Below are 19,255 nucleotides of genomic sequence, written 5' to 3' on the forward strand. Positions count from 1 at the left end.
TCTTCTTTCTTTCTCTTTCCTTCCTCTAAGTAAATCGGACATTTACTCTCATCTCTCTGAAATTGGAGGTTCTAGTTAAAATGTAAATATTCCCTAGAATAGGAAACAGGCTAACTTATTTTGGTTTGGATTGTAAGGTTTCAGAGGATGGAAAAGCAAGGGAAAGATCTGGGGCTGGAGACGCTGGGAAGGATGGGTGGGACTGAGAGAATAACCCATGAGGTCTTCAACCAGATAGCAAACATCATTTTCTCAATTTTGCCAGGGGCTAGCCCCTGCCTTCTGTTCCTGAGCACCTTACTGCCCTAATTTGCTGTTTATTTTACCCAAACATTACAAAGAGAAATAAGTATTATCAAAGTATGGGAGGTGATAAGAAAGCAAGATGAGTGCAAAGAAAATCACAAAGCTGAAGAGGTCCCAGGGACCTTCCTGCTCAGATTTCTTGCTATCGTCTAGAAGGCCCACTAACTTTTGGCTTCTGTTTAGTCTAGACTCAGGAAAATTGCTTCAGGACCAAAAAGTGGATCCCATCTACACAGGATTATCACTGTACTTCCTAATTTCCTCTTTTATCTCTTTATCCTTATGTTCATCCTAATTACTTAAAGGTGAATGAAGAAGAAAACCATTCAGACTAAGGGTTAATCTCCTGTTCTCTCCCATGCTTAACCCTAAATCCTGAGAGTGACACAGACCCTTCCAAAAACTATCTGAATCATCCTCTTATCTATAGACTAGCTTTGCTTTTTGACTGGAAAGAACTCAGATTTGTGGCTAGAAAGCAGACAGTAATATTGACAGGGTCTGCTTTCCTTCTAGGCCGGGCAAAGAAATTCATTTATTGATAAATGTTGGAGGAAAGGCTTCCTAAAAATGAGGACTTGAGCTAGAACATAATTGGATATCAATATCATCTCTAGTAGCTAATCAGTCATTTTCAGAATTAAGTGAAAACTGTCTAGAAATTCTTCTTTCTCCATTTGGTGCCTTATAAATGCTTGTTGATTGATGGATTGATTGACTAAATCTTCCCATGACATCTTGGTTCTATTAATTCTTGCAGTTTCTCCTCATTCAGACTTAGTTTTCTTGTTCCTTTAACCTTTCTCTATTCTATAGACTTCTACAGCCCAGCAGAGCCTTCAGGAAGGCTGTCATGATCTGGCACTGAGAAGGGATGGCATTATAGGAGTGCCATGTTTCTTGAAAATAGACTATAATGTATTTCCCTAGATCAAAATGGTGCTTGTGTCTTGAATATAACTCAGAATCTTACATGACTCACACTCCTCTTCCTGTCTTTTAACTAAAGTGATTTCCCCCAAGTTTTGAGAAGTCCCATGGATTCCCATAGAGTTGAACAGAACTTCATAGTAAGAAGAAACATCAGGGGTTATCTCATCTAACGCATAGATGAAAAGTTATTCCCAACTATAAAAAAAATCCCAACAAGTGTTCATCCAACCTCTGCTTGAAGACCTCTAGGGAGGAGGAAACTATCATTTCTCATTGCAGTTCATTCTACTATGGGATAACTTCCCATACTACCTCTTCCAATGTTGCCCCAGATTTCATTAGCCTTTTTTGGTTACATCTAATTTCTGACTCATGTTGAGTTTATAGTGCACTCAACTCTTTTTCAGAACAAATGCTATCTCTAACACGTTTTTCCTATTTATGAAATTTATTACGAAATTGGTTTTTTGATCCTGTGTCAGACTTCTCATTTATTCCTATTTGATTTATCTCAGACTCAGTCCAATGCCTTCAAGATCTTTTTAGATTCTAACATTGTCATCCACTATGGTAACTTTTTCACTTAATTTGATATCATCTGAAAATCTGATGAGCATTCCATCAAGACCTTTGTCCATATCACTGGCAAAAAAGGTAAATAACCCAAGGCCAGACATGGATCCTTGGGGTACTCCACTGGAAACCTTCTGCCCAGTCAACATGAAGTCACTCTTTGGTGTGTTCAGGGTCTTCCGTAGGTAGAATTTGGATGGAGCTAGATATAATTGGCAGCAATAGCAACCAAAGAAGGGAGTAGATGTTCAACAAATCAGAGTAGGGTAATCTCACTAGGAGGCAATGTGAATCGCTTCTCTCGGGCACATAGTAAGCTCTCCACATGTGCAGCCACAACCCGGCACAGTTCCAGGCCCTGTGGAAACAGAAGGGAAAATGGTCCAGGTGTTACAATCTACCCATCCTCACCTGTAAGCTCTCTCCCTGAATCCTCTCATAGTTGACTTGGAGGGTTTTACAGAGTTCAGAATGGTGACAGAACTCTCTCTCTCTCTCTCTTTTTTTATTATATATATATATGTATATATTATATATATTTATATGTATATATACATATATGTATTATGTATATATCCATCCATATGTATGTATATATGCATATATGTGTATATGTATGGATATATTTTGAGCACAGGTGTTTAATAATGCATAATATAGTAAATACATAATTTGTAAAACATAATAATATATAATATTGCCTAATATATAATTTATAGAACATAAATGCCCAGGCTTCTGAAAGGAAGCTTACTTGTTTGCACTTATGCACTTATGTTTCCTCTCAGAACCAAGAGATTTTCTTGCCTACTTTGGGATGGGTGGTTGGTCATAGAATGAGGCGTAGTAGTTAGGAAGTTTGACCCAAAGCCAGGAAGACCCATCTCTGACACAAAAAATTACTTAACCTCTCAATGTTCTTAGGTAGCTCTTTAAGATGCTGACCCAAATTGCTCATCTATACAAAGGAATTAAAGGTCCAGCCCTCTCCCTATCATATGTAGGGGAGAAGTGTAGCTGTGATATAACAGAAGAAGATCTGATTTTATTGGGTATTGTGTACAAGTCCCTGCTTTCCCACTGACTCATCATGTGAACCTTAGTCAAGGACTTTCTAGTTTGGTGATCAATTTTCTTACCTCTAAAAAGAGAGTTTGGCCAGAGGACCTCTAAGATCCTAGGATCCTATGATTTCTATGAAAATTCATGTTGGGATTTCAACAGGAGCAGGGGCTCAGTAATCTGGTTTGAGGCAGCCAATCTCTCTGGGCAAAACTGAGAAACTTAGGCAAGAAAGGCAAACATCAGAGCAAAGAGCTCCAGTTCCCAATCCCTTCTCAATCCCTTTGATATGATTTCCTAGTCCTGGGACCTGGTCCCAGGTAATTCCACTGGCTCAATCAACAAGAAATCAGGGCACTAAAATCATTATTCCACAGAATCCTCAGGATGGAGGGATTGAGGAAATCCATGAAGAAAAAGAAAGCGAATAACAGAGATCATTCCAGAAAAGTTTGCCTCTAGGTCTACCTCAGACATTACACTCACGGAATCTCAGAGTTGAGAGGGAACTTGATATGCAGTCTAATCCATAGGTGAACAAAAATCCTCTTTACAATATTCCCTACAAATGGTCACTCAAGCCTCCATGTGAATACTTCCAGTGATAACATATTCAAAGTTTGGAAGTGTATGTGGGGGCAGGGGAATAAAATAATAATCATGATAATAATATCGAGCACTTATATAGTATTTCAGGGTATACAATTATTGTTGTTCAGTCATTTTCAGTTGTGTCCAACTCTCTGTGATTCTATTTGTGTTTTGTTTTGTTGTTTTGCTGCAAAGATACTGGAGTGGTTTGTTATTTTCTTCTCCATCTCATTTTACAGATGAGGAAACTGAGTGAAAAAGGCTAAGTGATTTGTTCCGGCCACACAGTTAATAAGTGTCTGAGGCCAGATCTGAACTCAGGAAGATCAGTCTCCCTGACTCCAGCCCAGTGCTCTATCCACTGTACCACTTAACTGCCCTAAGGTGTTCCAAAGCACTTCATAAATATTACCTAACTTGAGTTACACAATAATCTTGGGAGGTAGGTTCTATATCCCCATTCTACAGATAGGAAAACAGAGGCAGGTTAGTCTGCCCAGGCTCATACACCTGGTAATGATCTGGCTATTTGTCACATTTTCCCTCATGTCCTCCTGAATCTAGTACCGATATTCTGTCCACTTTACCTCTCAGCTACTCCATGACAACATAATGAGACACGATGGCTATCTTCAAGTATTTGTAGGACTGTCATGTGGAAAAGTATTTAGATTAGATCTGTTTGGTCTCGGAAGGCAGATTGAAGCATAATGTGTGAGGGAATTGTGAGCTAACTCAGTTCCCTTTCCATTCAACTATGGGTGGGGTCCAATTTTGGTCTTGTGAGAAAACTATTGGATTATGAGAAAACCTTCTTGCATTGTTTGAACCTAGCCCTGGGTGTCTGGGAAGCAGGACCACTGCTGCCTGCTGCTTAGAGAGCCTTAATTAAGGACATAGGTTATGTTGATCAGAAACTCAGTCAGATCCAAAGATTGATGCAAAGTCTTCTCATAATTATATATTTCAAGGAACCCATATATTTTTAAAAAGAGGCTCCCTACCGGCCACTTACTCTTTTCTTGTTCCTTTGGTTGAATATAGACCTTTAGAAAGAGAAGCAAAACACTTCTTTTTTCTGATTTTAGGGAATTGCACCTGTTCGTTTTCTTCTTCCCAACTCAGAAAGACCTTCATCCTATTAAAAAATCAGATTGCCTAATCTTGTATCCTGGTTATATCCTGTTAATTGTTTTCTCTATCTTCCCCTGTGTTTGGGGTCCAGTGCCAAGCTGAAGAGGCCCAATTTGTTATGCATTTGACATTGTTGTTGGTGAGTCATGTCCAAGTCTTCATGCTTCCATTTAGGGTTTTCTTGGCAGAGATGTTGGAGTGGTTTGCCATTTCCTTCTCCGTCTCACTTTAAAGATGAGGAACTAAGGCAAACAGGGATAAGTGACTTGCCCAGAGTCATACAGCTAGGACAAGTCTAAAGCGAGGTCTGAATTCAGGAAGACAGTCATTCTGATTCCACTGTACTACCTACCTGGCCCTACATTCTTAGTGCTAGTGTGGAGAAAGAAAGATAGAGGTAGTGAAAAATTGCATGAACCCCCAAAGCCATTTACATTTTGCTTTAGAATGGGCTTTTAGTCTTTCTATAATTACTGGAAGTACATACCCTTCATCTAAAACAATGAACTCAATATCTAACACACCAGCATCTGGACAATTCCCCCTTTCGCAGATCAAATGTTCCCTACCGCCATGGTAGAGATTTTTGGCTCCTGCAGCCTAGTTTTATCTATCCCTTCTCTACAAACTTCCTGTTTCTCTATTTCCCAATTTCTCTGTGCCTCGAGGCACAGAAACACTGACTAAGGGGAGATGGGATAATTCCTGCTTTGGTTTAAAAGGAATATATTGATTGATAGGCAAGGAGAATTAGAGAGATGGACAAGAGTGATAACATTCTTTTGTTTTTAGCAGGTAGAATGTCAAAAGTGGAGATAAGATCAACAAAAATGAAATGAAGCAAGAAAAAGAACAGTGATTCAAAGCACTGACAGCAAAGGCTAGAAAATGATTGAGTAGAAGTGAAGAAGCTTCCTTCTTGCATGTGTTCAGAAAAATCAGCTTTATAAGACAGGACAAATGTAGTTAGACAGCTGTTCTTCTGAAGGAAGATCTGGAAGTATAAGTGGTCTGAACTTAATAATAGTGTGATATGCTCACCACCTTCCATCCCTTCTCCCTACTCCACTAAACAAAAGCTAATTATTATTAGCTTTATATTTTTATATTATATTATATTATTTATTATATTGCATATTATTTAAAATAATACGCAATATAATAATATTTGAAAGACTGTCACGTGGGAATTTAGCATGCTCTCAATATGACAGTGACAATGACAGACACTGGTAGAGGAAGGGGACTTTTCTTAGCATTAGTAGAACCTCCTTGCATGTATGGAATTTCCTTCTTGGAAACTCCATGAGTCCTTTCTGAAAGTCAGCATGATAGAGTGACAGGTACTATCATGCAGTGGAAAGGATGCTGGTACTGGAAGCAGAGTATCTGGTTTGGGATGCCAGCTTTATTACTATCAGACCACACGTGGAGCTTTTGGGTACCATGTTTTCGGAAGGACATTGACAAGCTAGAATGAAGAGGGGGAAGACAATCAGGATAGTAAAAGGCCCGGGAACCATACTATTGTGAAGACTGGCTGAAAGAACTGGAGAAGCCTTCACAAGAGTGTTTAACCTGTTTTGTGCCAAGGACTCTTGTGGTAATCTGTTGAAGCCCTTGGGACCCCTTCTTAGAATCATATTTTTAAAAGCATAGAATTAAAATATAAAAGATTACAAAGGAAATAAGTTCTACTGAAATAGTCATCTAAATATATTTTTTCAAAATAATTTTTAAAAAGTTGAAACATACCCCTAAGAATTGTACCTATTCATTATCCCCCTGCTTTAGAGTATGCAATAGCTGACTGCAAGTTTGCCATGCAGTAAAATACTAGTCATATTATTCTATATGGCCCCAGAAAACAAATTTAGGAGCTCCAGAATCCATTTTCACCTATTAAATTCACCTTGCTATTAAAATGACCCCCAAATGAAATGGGCTGCCTCCTCCGGTTTCAAACAGAAGATGAATGACCACTTGTTTGCATTGTGGTAAGGTGTGTTCTTGTTCAAGTACTTGTTGGACTAAATGGAAAGTCCCTCCCAACTGTGAGATCCTGTGCTTCTGTAACTATTGTCTTTTGACCTTTCCAGAAAGCGAATCACTAAATCTCTGATACTCCATGTCCTGAAGGACCTGACTACCAAATGAGAATCATCATGCTTTTCTTGTCTGCCTTTCAGTACAATCTGGGAGGACCCTTGCCACCACGCAGGGCCCTGCCCCCTCCTCAGGGAGCTTCTCTTAGCCTCATACCTGCTCAAGCTGCAGCTGCATAATTCGTTGTACAGTCAGGTTTCCCAGTGTGATCTCCACATAGGGATAACTGGAGCCGGCAGTGGGTCTCTGGGTTCGTGTGGATTGAATTTCCTTCAGAGGAAATTTCACTGTCAGCTCCTAGAGCATAGATGGGGAGAGGGTGAGGGATCGTCACCATTTCCTGGGTTGGCCTAAGGCAATGTGGCAGACAGAGCAGGGCCTTGGCCCCGTAACCTTGGCAACTTTGAAAGGTGGAATGCTGTTTGGCTGGATGCTACTGTGACACTTTATCTTTCCCTGTAAAATGCAGATAGTAACATTTATGTAGGGAGCCTCTTTGGAGCATCTGTGGATGTTATAAAAGGAAGGCAGCATGAATCACCACGAGGGCCACCTTTTTGTCTGGGGATGATGTAAATGGGCTCTAAGATGTAGGGAAGGGAAGAAGAGGAAGCTCCCCGCAAATGGCCTCAATTTTCTTGCTAAGATGCAATGAGTCCAAGTCCTTAACTGAGAAGGTGGAGGAGATACCATGAGAAGTCAGAAAGAAGGGAGAAGAAAAAGCTTGGGACATAAATGGGAGAGAGAATTAATTAGAGAGGAGTAAAAAGATTAGTAATCATATTTTAGGATTGAGTCTGTCTTCTCTGTCCAAAGTGGGATCATAAAGTATGTCTGCCATGTTGGATTCTATGAAATGATGGCTAGGGAAATGCTTTGGAAATGACAAGGCACTCTATAGATATTATTATTATTTCATCATTTCTGACAGAAGCAGTTTAATCTAATCCCAATCCCTCTCTCCCAACGACTTGAGGGTCAGAAGACCATTCAGGGACCATCTCTTTCCCTGGTTCCCACTCACATGGGTCTCCTTGTTGAGGAAGTTGAGGCCATTCTGGTTGACAGCCAGGATGCAGGGTGTGAGCACAGTGTTGTTGCTGCAACTCTGGATGAAGAAGAAGGAGGAACCGAACATGGGATAGGCGCTTAGGAGCCCTGTGGAAATGTGCAGAGAGATGTGAACGAGCCGTATCCAAGATCACCGACATCAGGGAGGAGGGACAAGGAGAAAGTACAGATGGGGGTAACCTAGGACATATTAGGTAAACCTCAGCATATAGATACACTTATATATATGTAACTATTGACTATGGATTTTCCTGAAACATTGCTGTGTCAATCCTTGGAACATAATAACTGAGCCTGTTCAATAAAAGGGATTTGAAGCTCCTACTCAGCACTGTGAGCCAACGGTGACTCACCGAGAGGAAGATATATAGGGGTGTCCCACAAGCCTTAGGGTAGTTTTAAGCGCAGCTTTTTGGGTGCCCCGTACATTTTAGGCTGTGTATCCATTGGTGACGATGGGCTGCCCTTTTTCATCGAGTGCTTAGTAGGGGGTACTGCCTGATCTGCCATCTTTCACCACTTGGAACATAGGGAGATAGCTCAAAGGTTCGCTCTATGCTGGGCCCAGGCTCTAGAGTTGGTTCCAGAATGAGGGTCCTCAGTCTAGGACTAGGATTAGAACTCAGTTTATGACTGCATCATTGGCTCATTTAGGGGCATCAAAATTCACATCTGACGCTCTCCACCTTTTTCTTACCAAGGAACTGGGCCCTGGCCTGATGGGGGCTCAGGGCCTGGATCTGCTGCATGTGCTGGATAACCAGATTCAGCCAGGCCTGACCCTTCAGCTTTCGATAGAACTGGGGTGGAATGTACTCCTGGGCTTCACGGCTAGAAGCAGAAACAGGGATTTAGAGTTGTGGGGAGGAGCACATGGCTTGTGAGAGGTGAGGGTGAGTGGAAGAGTGCCCCATTGCTCTTGGGACATGATGATCTTTTTTTAAGAGTCCCTGAAGATGAACTCAAAACCTCTGTCTCTTCCACCTCAAGATTCATGGGAGAAGAGAAAAATAAAATTCCTAAATCTGATTTAGTCTTCCTGTACCTATTCATCCTCGCCATAATCTCCAATTATACAATCTTTGCTGTGGCTACACTCTCTGCCTTTCCTAATCTTGACTCTTTAGTGAACCAATTCAACTTTACACTTTCCCTCTACTCTCAAATCCCTTGCTCCCTTGTTTTGTCACACCTTGAGAAAACCCAACTCCGCATTATTCTTGTCCTCTGCCTCCTTTGCTCCTGTTCATTTATTGTTGAGTGGAGCTGGGGTAAGTTATGTAGCCAAGCTGACGGGGAATACTGCCATTTGGGCCCTTGTCTTCTTCTCCCAAACCTCTCAAGGTACTCCTTTTCCCCTCCACCCTCCGCTAAGGATCTGAACTTGTTTGTACCTTTTTAAGAAAATTGAGGCTACTTGCTGGGAGCTTCATCTTCTTCCCTTTTTTACATTTCAAGGCCCATTGACATCATCCCCAATTGTATCCTTTTTTTGCTCCAGTCTCTGAAAAAGTGGCCCTTCTCTTCACTAAGACCAATCTCTCTCCCTTGATTCTTTCCCCTCCTGTCTTCTCTAGCAGATGGCCCTCACTGTCACCTCCTCTCATTCATCTTCAATCCCTCATTATTCACTGTCTATAAATATACCTAAGTCTGTAAGAAAAAAAACAACCCAATACCCAATACCTTGTCAAAGCAAACCATCCTGGCTACTAATTATTCTATACCTCTTTCCTCCCTTTCTTTGCTAAACTCCTTGAAAAAAATTGTCTTTATTTTTACTTTTACTTCCTTTCCTGTCCCAAAACTTCTCTCTTGAGAGTGACCCATGACCTCTTAATTGTCAAATCTAAGCACCTTTCCTCAAGCCTTAAACTTCTTTTGACACTGGATCATTTGACCACCTTCTCCTTTTGGATACTCTCTCCTTTCTGGGTTTTTGTTCACTGTTCTCGCTGGGTTCTGCTTTTATTTGTACAATTTCTGCTTTTCAGTTTCCTTTCCTAAAGCATCATCATTCTTACACCCACTAACCATGGGTATTCCCCAGGACTCTTCATCTCTTTTCTTTTTACACTTTCTTTTTTGGTGATCTTATCAGCTTCTATGGATTCTAGTCTTCCCCTGATTCTGCTTGCTTCACTCAGCATCAGTCCATACAAATCTTTCCCGACTTTTTTTGAAATCAGCCTTTCTTAAAAAAATAATATTACATTACATCAAAACTGCCCAAAACTCTGGCATCGCCCTCAGCTCTTCCCTCTTACTCATTGAACATGTCCAATCCGTTGCCAAATTTTGTAATTTCTACCTTTAAATCTCTTACAATTATTCCCTTCTCTCTATTCACAGGGCCAACAATATTTCAGTCCCTTCTAACTCTTCACCTGAGTTATTATAATGAGCTACTAATTGTTTTTCCTGCTTTAAGTCTCTCTGTAATCCAATCCATAATCCAGGCAGCTGCCAAAATAAATTTTTTTTCTTAAGTGTAGGTCTGATCACATCACTGTCTTGCTTAATTAACTTCAGTGGCTTATTATTATCTCCAAGATAAAATATAAACTCCTCTGATACTTAAAGTTTTCCTAGCCTGGGGCCACCCCAGCTTTTTAGCCTTACACATCATTTTTTTCCCATGAACTTTATAATATCAGACTCATACTGCTCTGCTTGTTCTTCATCCAAAACACTCCATTCTGTTTCCTTATCTTTCCACTGGCTTTCCTCCACTTCTTGAAGGTTCTCTTTCTTCATCTTTGCTGCTTAGAATCTCTTATTTCCTTGAAGACTCACAAGGTATTTCTTGGCCAGATTGTAGTCTTCCCTTCCATGGTTACCCATATGTGTAAATATTGTCAACCTTGCTAGAATATAAACTCTCTGAAGGTAGGAACGATTTTGCTTTTGTCTTTTTAACCCCAGCATCTGTCCAGACTCTCAATTGTGCTTGCCTGTTTGATTAGAATATTCTCAGACTCTCAATCATGCTTGCCTGTTTGATTAGAATATTCAAATCTCCTGTACCTTTGAACTATTTGTTCTCAGGCCTGGAATGAATTCCCTCATTTCTCCCACCTCTATGAATCCCTAATTTCTTTCAGAACTCAGTTGAAATGCTACCACCTGAATGAGGTTATTCAGAATACCCCCAGCTACTGATATATTCCCTCTGTCAAATTATTTTATTTTTTATGTGTAAAAACAACTTTTTTGGTTATATATGTACATTCACTTTTTACATATTTCCATATGGAACATGTTGGGAGAGAAAAATCAGGACAAAAGGGAAAAAGCACAAGAAAAAAAAAGAAAGATTAAAAAAAGAGAGGTGAAAATAGAAGTGTTGATCCATATTCATTGTCCTAAGTTCTCTCTCTGAATGCGGATGGCATTTTCCAAAATTTATTGAGATTGTCTTGGATCACTGAGCTGCTGAGAATAACCAAGTCTATCAGAATTGATCATAACATAATCTTGCTGTTATTATATACAATGTTCTCCTGGTTCTACTTGCTTCATGTAAATCTTTCCAGGCCTTTCTAAAATCCGTCTGTTCATCATTTTTTAATAGAACAATAATATGCCATTACATTCACATATCAAACTTACTCAGCCAATCTCTAATTGATGGACATCTACTTATTTTCCAATTTCTTGTCACCACAAAAAGAGCTGCTACAAACATTTTTGCATATCTGAGTCCTTTCCCCTCTTTTATGATTATTTTTGGGATACAGACCCAGTAGTCTGCCAAATTATTTTGAATTTATTTTATATATAGTTTGTATGCACTCATAAGTGTATATTTCTGTAAGATCCTTAAGGGGGAAGATTGTTTCATTTTTATCTTGCAATTCCAGTACAATGCCAGAAACAAAATGGATGCTTCATAAATGTTTATAGATTGACTATATGGGAAATGGTTGTTGGGAATATCACATTAAACTATGACATCACTACTGTTACTATTCTTCACCTTCCACTTGACATCTGACTACAGATGGCCTCCTTTTCCTCTCTGGACATCAGTAAATAAAAAGCAACAATATTGGTACTCCCTCCTGGCCTCTCAGCACTTTCTCTGGTAGAGATCTCTATGATCAAGCAATCAAGAAACAACGAATCAATTAAAATTCATTAAGCACCTACTATGTGCCCAGGTACTGTGCTAAGCACTGAGCATACAAAAAAAGACAAAATCTCAAGGAGCTAAAGCTGGGATATAATTATAAAAATATCCGTGGGTGGATATATTACAAGGGAGAACTTTTTATTCTGAAGCTTCTTTTCCCCTCCATTATCCAGCCCCTTTCTAGGACTAGTTCATCCTTTATTTTCTAGTCTTTTTTGCACTGCCCTTTGGAAGGCTTCTTCCTCCCCCCACCCATCTTGTCAAATTCCATCGTGATACAGATGAGGAAAGTGAGACTCACAGATATAAGTGATTTGCCCCAAATTTGCCCACATAGTAACGAGGTGGTGCAATGGATGAGCATTAGTTCTGGTGTCAGAAAAGCTCGAGTTCAAATCTTTCCTTGGATTCTTACTAGTTGTGTGACCTGGGCAAGTCATTAGGCTCTCTCAGTCTCAGTTTCCTCATCTGTAAAGTGGACAAAATGAGATCATGTTTGCAAAGTGATTTGCAAACCTTACGGTACTATAGAAATGCTGACCATTATTATTATTACTACCTGACTAAGGGCAGGGACCAAACCAAGAAAATTAGATAGGATATAGAAAGGGGAATCCTGAGTTGCTATAGTTGCTGGCAATGGGATCTTAAGAGTTCAGGCTCTCAGCCTCTACTCTTTCTGTCTGGCTCTCTCTGGGAGAATGGTTTTAGAATCATCTGGAGAGAATATGGGGGTAGGACAGGGAGTGGGGTCCTTACACACTGGGCAGATAGACACTGTCCTTCGCACGATGCTGGAGGGCAGCCAGCTTGGACACCTGCTGTCGCTGCTGTTCACTCGGTTGGTCAGTGGGCAAGCTGTTGAAGAGGCCCTTTAAGTAATCAGGCAGGACCTAGAAATTGAGAAATAGGGAATCATAAGAGGATTGCACATTGTTTCATGAGCTACTTTATCTACTACAGAACTTTTAGAGAATTATATCAAACAGAACAGAGTTAAGTAGCAAAGTGAGTGGTAAAGTCTAAAATGTTCTAGGAACGCAAAATAGGGGAAGATCTACGTGATCAGGGAGGAAGGGATATTTGAGCAGAGTTTTGAAAGGGTGAGATTTACAGCAATACTACTGGGCCTATATTCCATCGAGATCATAAAAGAGGGAAAAGGACTCATATCAGCAAAAATGTTTATGGCGGCTCTTTTTTGTGATGGCAAGGAAATGGAAATTGAGTGGATGCCCATCAATTGGAGAATTATGATAATTTAATATAATGGAATACTATTGTTCTGAAGAAATGATGAACAGGCTAATTTCAGAAAAACCTGGAAAGACTTACATGAACTGATGCTGAATGAAGTTAGCAGAACCAGAAGAACATTATACATTATAAATAACAGGAAGATTATGTGATGATCAACTGTGATAGCTTAGCTTTCTTGGCAATACAATGATCCAAGGCAATACCAATAGACTTGGAATAGAAAATGCTATCCATATCCAGAGGAAAAAAACTATGGAGACTGAATGTGGATCAAAGCATACTATTTTTCAAGGTTTTTAGTTAATTTTTTTCTTTCTCATGGTTTTTCCCTTGTTTTGATTTCCCTTTGCCAATATGACTCATATGGAAATATGGCAAAAATGATTGCACATTTATAATCTATATCAGATTGTTTGCTGTCGTGGAGAGGGGGTAAGTCAGGGAAGGAGGGAGAAAAAAAATTGGAACTAAAAATCTTACAAAAAATAGTGAAAATCATCTTTACATGTAATTGGAAACAGTATACTATTAAAATAAAACTTAAAAAAGATGAGTTTCCTAGCTGTGTGACCCTGGGCAAGTCACTTAACCCCAGCCTCAGGGGTGAAAAAAAAAAAAAAAAGGTGAGATTTATTTAGAGATGAGAGGGAAAACTATTAAAGATAACGTGGTTTTTGATTTGGAGTCAGAAAGTCCTGAGTTCATATTTTTCTTCTGACATACACTAGCCATATAACTACAAGCAAATGCCTTGACATCTCTGAGTCTCAATTTTCTAAACTGCAAATAGAGATTATAATACCTATAAAGTCTTATTACCTATACCTCTAATTACAAGAGTTGTGAGGTTCAAATGACCTAGAGTAGATAAAGTATCTTACAAACTTTTCAGCACTAAATAAACATCAGATGTCATTATTCTAAATAAAGGGAAGCAATGTGAGCACAAGCAAAAAGGTTTAGAATAAACTTGGTGTATGTAGGTTCCAGAAGAATAATCTGAATGGCATATAGGTAACATATAGAGGAATGGTTAGAGATAAAAAGCAGATTATTGAAAAGGTGGATGGAGGTAGATTGTGGGGAGCATTGAATGTCAATTTAGCGAATTAGACTTTTCCTTATATCACGTGGAAGTGACCAGTGAGCACCCATGGAGGTTCAATGAACTTGCCTCTGGGCCTTTTTTTTTTTTCTACTTTGGCCTATGAACAGGTACCCTAAGACAGTTTTCTCTCTGATTACTGTATGGTGAAGAAGTGATGTTTTGGTTGGTTGCTGAATCTGTCAGGTCCCAGTGAGTAGATCTTATTCTTTTTTTCCTGGTAGTAATCAAGCTAATCACTTACAATAAGCTTGTAGGTGGGGAGAGGTAGCTTTGGTACCAATGGCTTATTCTTCCTACCATGGGCCTATGCTTGGCTGTGAATACATCTTTTTTTATACCAGAACTTGTGTAGTCACTGAGCTTAGGGTTTGTCTCAGACTCAGCCTGATGAGCTGAGACATCCTGAAGCAAGGGAGTGACTTGTTCAGCAGCCAGTGACCTAGAAGGATGAATATTTTGGAGCAAATGCTTTGATTTTAAGGCTATTTTCCCTAGGGATCAGTGGAGGTGATGGGGGAAGAGGTAGTGAAGGGAAAGTATGCTCCTAGGCTTAGGGAAATGCTTTGCAAATTCTGTTCCTGTATCTTCTCTGTAAATATCCTTTTGTAGTAGCAAATTGATCTTAATTGGTTAAAATGATAGAAAGGCACTAATCACTCAGTCAAGCAATGATATAGATAAGATACATTAAGCCTTGTTAAGGAAACTCCTGAACACTTCTGGAGTTGCCATATTTTCCAGAAACATTGGGCCCAGAGCATGAAGGAAGTCCTGAATGTGTCAGGGACAAAGACCCACAAGCTGACATAATTTGTTGTTTGCACCCCAAGCTAGATCCTCTATGTGGTCTTGGGAGTCTGTGCCAGTCTGGGAAATTTCTTTTGCAGCTGGGGTTCTATCTTCACAGTCTAGTGGTTCCCAAGGGAAAATAAAGCCTGCAGCTTGCTCCTCCCAATGAGGACTAGTTTTGTCCATTTCTCCATCATTACTGCACCTGCCCCTTCCATGCCATAGCCCTTCCTATCTTCTCATCCTCCTTCCTTTGTACTATCATAAATACTCAAACTTCTGTAAGGATGTGAACTTTTAGGGTTCCTTTTGCATGCTCATTTCTCTTATAAAAAATCTGGTTTTCACTTGACTCTCATGACATTGTGATCGCCTGTTGACACTTATTGGGTATAATTGGCAAAATGGAAACAGAGATTCCAGCTGATAGCTTTGGAAAGACAACTCTACTACTCACTCAAAATACCCCCAGAGCTCTGAGGAAGCTAACCAGCCCTTTGGGGAACCCAGCTCGTGAATGGACGTCAGACTTGGGACCGTGATATAAAGGCTATACTTATAAACCGCAGGGAGCTCTTAAACCTCAGCCTGAGGCTCTGTGTAAAATTCCCTGCTGGCTTTTGTCCTTGGTTCTCTGGGCTTGAGGACTGTCGCACTCAAGCTGATGGCTGGTTCCTGTTTGATGGTTTCTGATGCGTCTTGATGCCAGTTGTAATGTCTGTCCCCTGGCTCCCACCTCCCTTTCCCCTTCTTCCCACTGTCAGGCCGCAGAGCGAAATTTCCATTGGGATGCTTCTAAGGGAAGCAAAAGCCTACCCAGAGATCAAGAGAAGGAACACAGGTAATTGAGAAAATCTAAGAGGATACCTTTAAAAAGTATAATAAATGAAAGTAGTCGAATGGAAACGACCTTCCAGGTTGTGGTTCTTTCCTATCCACTCCCTAAAAAGTCTTTGGGTTAAGTCTGCCCCAGTATGATTTTCTCCAAGTCTGGATATCCTCACATTTGGGAATGCCTTTATTCAGTCACGTCGGACTCTTTGTTTGGGGTTTTCTTGGCAAAGGCATGGGAATGGTTTGCTTTTTCCTTCTCTAGCTCATTTTGCAAATGAGGAATTTGAGGTAAACAGGGTTAAGTGACTTGCTCATTGCTAGTGAATATCTGAGATCTGATTTGAATTCATGAATATGAGTCTTCCTGATTCCAGATTAGGCACTTTATCCATTGCCCCACCTAGGAGTCACCAATATCCACATCTTCCTTTTCCCCAGGAAAAAAGATATGGTTTTATCTATTCTCACCCCCCCCCCCCCCCCAAAGTAATGATCTAATCTATCACCTGAGGTAAAAAAGGGCAACACCTTTCATTGCACACTCGGAGGCTTATTTGGACAGACTAAGAGACAGAGCTTCCTCCTTTCTCCCTCCCCCTGCACTGGACCCTACTAAAAATATTTGAGGAGGCAATGATAGTCTCTTAGTCCCTCTCTCTCCCCTCCCTCCCTCCTCAGCTGAGAGTTGGATAGCAGGAGCTGTACCTGGCCATAGTGCATGGTGACATAGAGCTCATTCTCAAATTTGAGTGGTTGGGTCCACAGGATGCGGCGGTACCAGAATGTGTAGCCGCTGTCCACCTGCTCCATCTCTGAGGCTACATCTAGGATGTAGTCCCGCCGGCTCAGGGGACAGACGTTCTGGCCTGAGGAAGGACACCACAGAGAAACAAGGTGCATACATGTGCGTGCACAAGGATGCACAAACAGCTCTGTTTATTTATTTGGTTCTCTTACAATCCATTCAATCATGGTTGCATGCGGAATACTGGGCTTGGTTTTGGTAAAGGCATAAAGTTTAGTTAATAACTCAATAGAAGATTGTTGAGAATTCCCAGGAAGCTGCAAACTTGGGGAACTGAGATGTTCCCCTCCTCCTGAGGTTACTCCAGGGTGCATTTAAGCTTGAAATCATGAGAAAATGTACCGGCACAAATACTGGGGCATTGTGAACTTTAAGTAAGATTGAGTCCCTAGCAACATGCTTCAGAGCACAGAAAACAGAAGCCAGGGCTGGTCCCAGAACAATGCCTTTCACACTAATGTGGTTTTCAGATATATAAGAACACAATTTCTTTCATTCAACGGCTGTTGAATCACCGGCAACCCCGGCTCCTTATTGTTCACAGCTACTAGCCCATTTGTGTTACGCTGTCCCAGCAGAGGTGAGCTTCTTGAAGGCAGGGATGTTTGTATTTGCATCCTCCAAGGATCTGTTCCATATAAGTCCCTGCTTAATATAAGACCTAATCTCTACCTCCAAGGAGTTCACTAGTGTATGTCTTAGTTGGACACATTATTATAAGTGGATGTGTATTTGTGCATGCAGGTATACTTAGTTTGTTTATAAAGACATCGTGACTTAGGGAAGTGTGCCGGATGGGGAACCAGAAAAATCTGAGTTCAGATTCTGCCTCCAAAATGACTTCCTGAAGTCACTGTCCCCGTTACAAGAGTCTTTCTTCTGGAATATCTTCTAGCCTCCTGCCCAGACTTTCCTTTGACGTGGCAGAAGTTGAGGCTGCTTGTAGCCAGGCCTAGGAGGCGGTCTAGGAACATGGGATCGTACCCAGACACCATCAGGAGGATACCTTTGGGTTCTTCATCCCTGAACCAGATGGACCCTGGGTCTCCATGTCAAGGGCTCGGGGCAGGGAGGGGGAGGCCTCTCAGATCAAATCCAACTCCCCCACCCTAGCTACCCCAGTCGGGTTCCCTGGGAAGGAGGCTATCATGGCCCCGGGATAGAGGTGGGAGGAATCGGGCAAGAGCAGCCTCGCGGAGGGGTCTTTTCCCTCGTCTGCCCCGGCCTCTCACCTTGGTTGGTGACGGCAAAGATCACATATTCACTGACAGCCTCAGCCCTTGTCAGTCCCATCTCGATGCAGATCTCTGAAACGACATCTAGGGCCACCTGGAGAGGGAATCCCGGTTAGGGGAGCGAATGATTACTCCTTGCTAGTCAGAAGCTCTCGGAACGCTGAAGGAGGGCAGAAGGGAGGGGACCTCCGCGGGAAGGGGAAGGCACCCTGAGCGTCCCAGAGCCCCGGCTTCCTCAGCATTATCACCAATAACACTTGCCCTCAGGACACTTACATCCTGTTTTGGAACTAGGGATGGATGCTTCTCAGGTTATTGTCAGGGGGGATGCTAGTGGTTGAGACTAGGAAACATTTCACATAGAACATGATGTCTGAGCTGGGCCTTGAAGGGAGTTAAAGATGAAAAGGGGAGCATTCCATGCAGGGAATACCCCCGGGAGCCAGCCTGTACCTTAGTGCAGGTGTGGAGAATATGGCTAGGAAGCTGAACTTTGTATTATAGACCAGGCAAAAAGAACAACCCGCATACCTCTGCCTATGCCCCCTAATCCCTCCATTCCTAGAATTAGGTGGAGCTGGAGTATAATAGAAAGCTTTCATCCATGCATCCGACCCGGACCAGGAGAGGGCCACGTCCCTGTCAATCTCAGGTAGGTTTGGGGCCTGGCTCTCTCTTTACCGTGCAGGTCTTGATCTTCAGGTGGCGTTCAAGGCCTCCGGGCAGGAGGAACAGCTGCCTCTTGGAGCTCCGGCCGGCCTGTGGGTGAGGAGGGAATGGGGGGGGCAAAGATTAAGGACTAGGTTCTGTACTTTATGTACCTATGCAGGGCTGGGCCGCAGAGCAGGAACTTGCTAAAGACTGGGTGACTGATGTGATCAGGTAAGTGATCAGCCTCCCGGATCAAGCATGGGGGCCGATCTGCTGCTTGAAGAGACTTAAGGGTTAATGCAGGGAGTTTCCCCTGGGCTGCACTTCTCCCATCTCCCTCCCTCCCCACCTCCAACTTACCAGTATGGCCCTCAATTCCATGTTGCTGGGAAGCTCACTTCGACCACCAAATTGGAAGGTTTTCTGAAGGTTCTGCTCACAGGACTTGGCGATCCCTGTCAACATTGCACGTTACTTACCACTGTCCCTCCACTCACAGATTTCCTTTCTCAATTTAATAAGCATTTATTAAACACCTACTATGTGCCAGGCGCTGATGATACAAACAGAAAAAACTGAAACAGTTCCTGCCTTCAAGAAACTGATATTGTCTTCCTTGCCCAGGTTCTCAAAGGGGTTCTTCAACTTTGGTCTAAGTAGGT

General features: G+C 41.6%; 1 protein-coding gene across 1 annotated transcript in view; it reads right to left on the reverse strand.

The window, feature by feature from the left end:
* Nucleotides 1–1,435: 1,435 nt before the first annotated feature.
* MYO15A (myosin XVA) overlaps nucleotides 1,436–19,255 on the reverse strand; it is a 122,743-nt gene continuing 104,923 nt past the window's right edge. Inside the window, 9 exon segments of the mRNA XM_074281540.1 lie at nucleotides 1,436–2,170; nucleotides 6,862–7,002; nucleotides 7,730–7,863; nucleotides 8,474–8,607; nucleotides 12,671–12,804; nucleotides 16,608–16,768; nucleotides 17,940–18,036; nucleotides 18,624–18,701; nucleotides 18,954–19,048. Coding sequence (XP_074137641.1) covers nucleotides 2,069–2,170; nucleotides 6,862–7,002; nucleotides 7,730–7,863; nucleotides 8,474–8,607; nucleotides 12,671–12,804; nucleotides 16,608–16,768; nucleotides 17,940–18,036; nucleotides 18,624–18,701; nucleotides 18,954–19,048 — 1,076 coding nt within the window. The 3' untranslated portion in view covers nucleotides 1,436–2,068.

The sequence above is a fragment of the Sminthopsis crassicaudata genome, chromosome 1, assembly GCF_048593235.1.
Source record: "Sminthopsis crassicaudata isolate SCR6 chromosome 1, ASM4859323v1, whole genome shotgun sequence".
Lineage (NCBI taxonomy): Eukaryota > Metazoa > Chordata > Mammalia > Dasyuromorphia > Dasyuridae > Sminthopsis > Sminthopsis crassicaudata.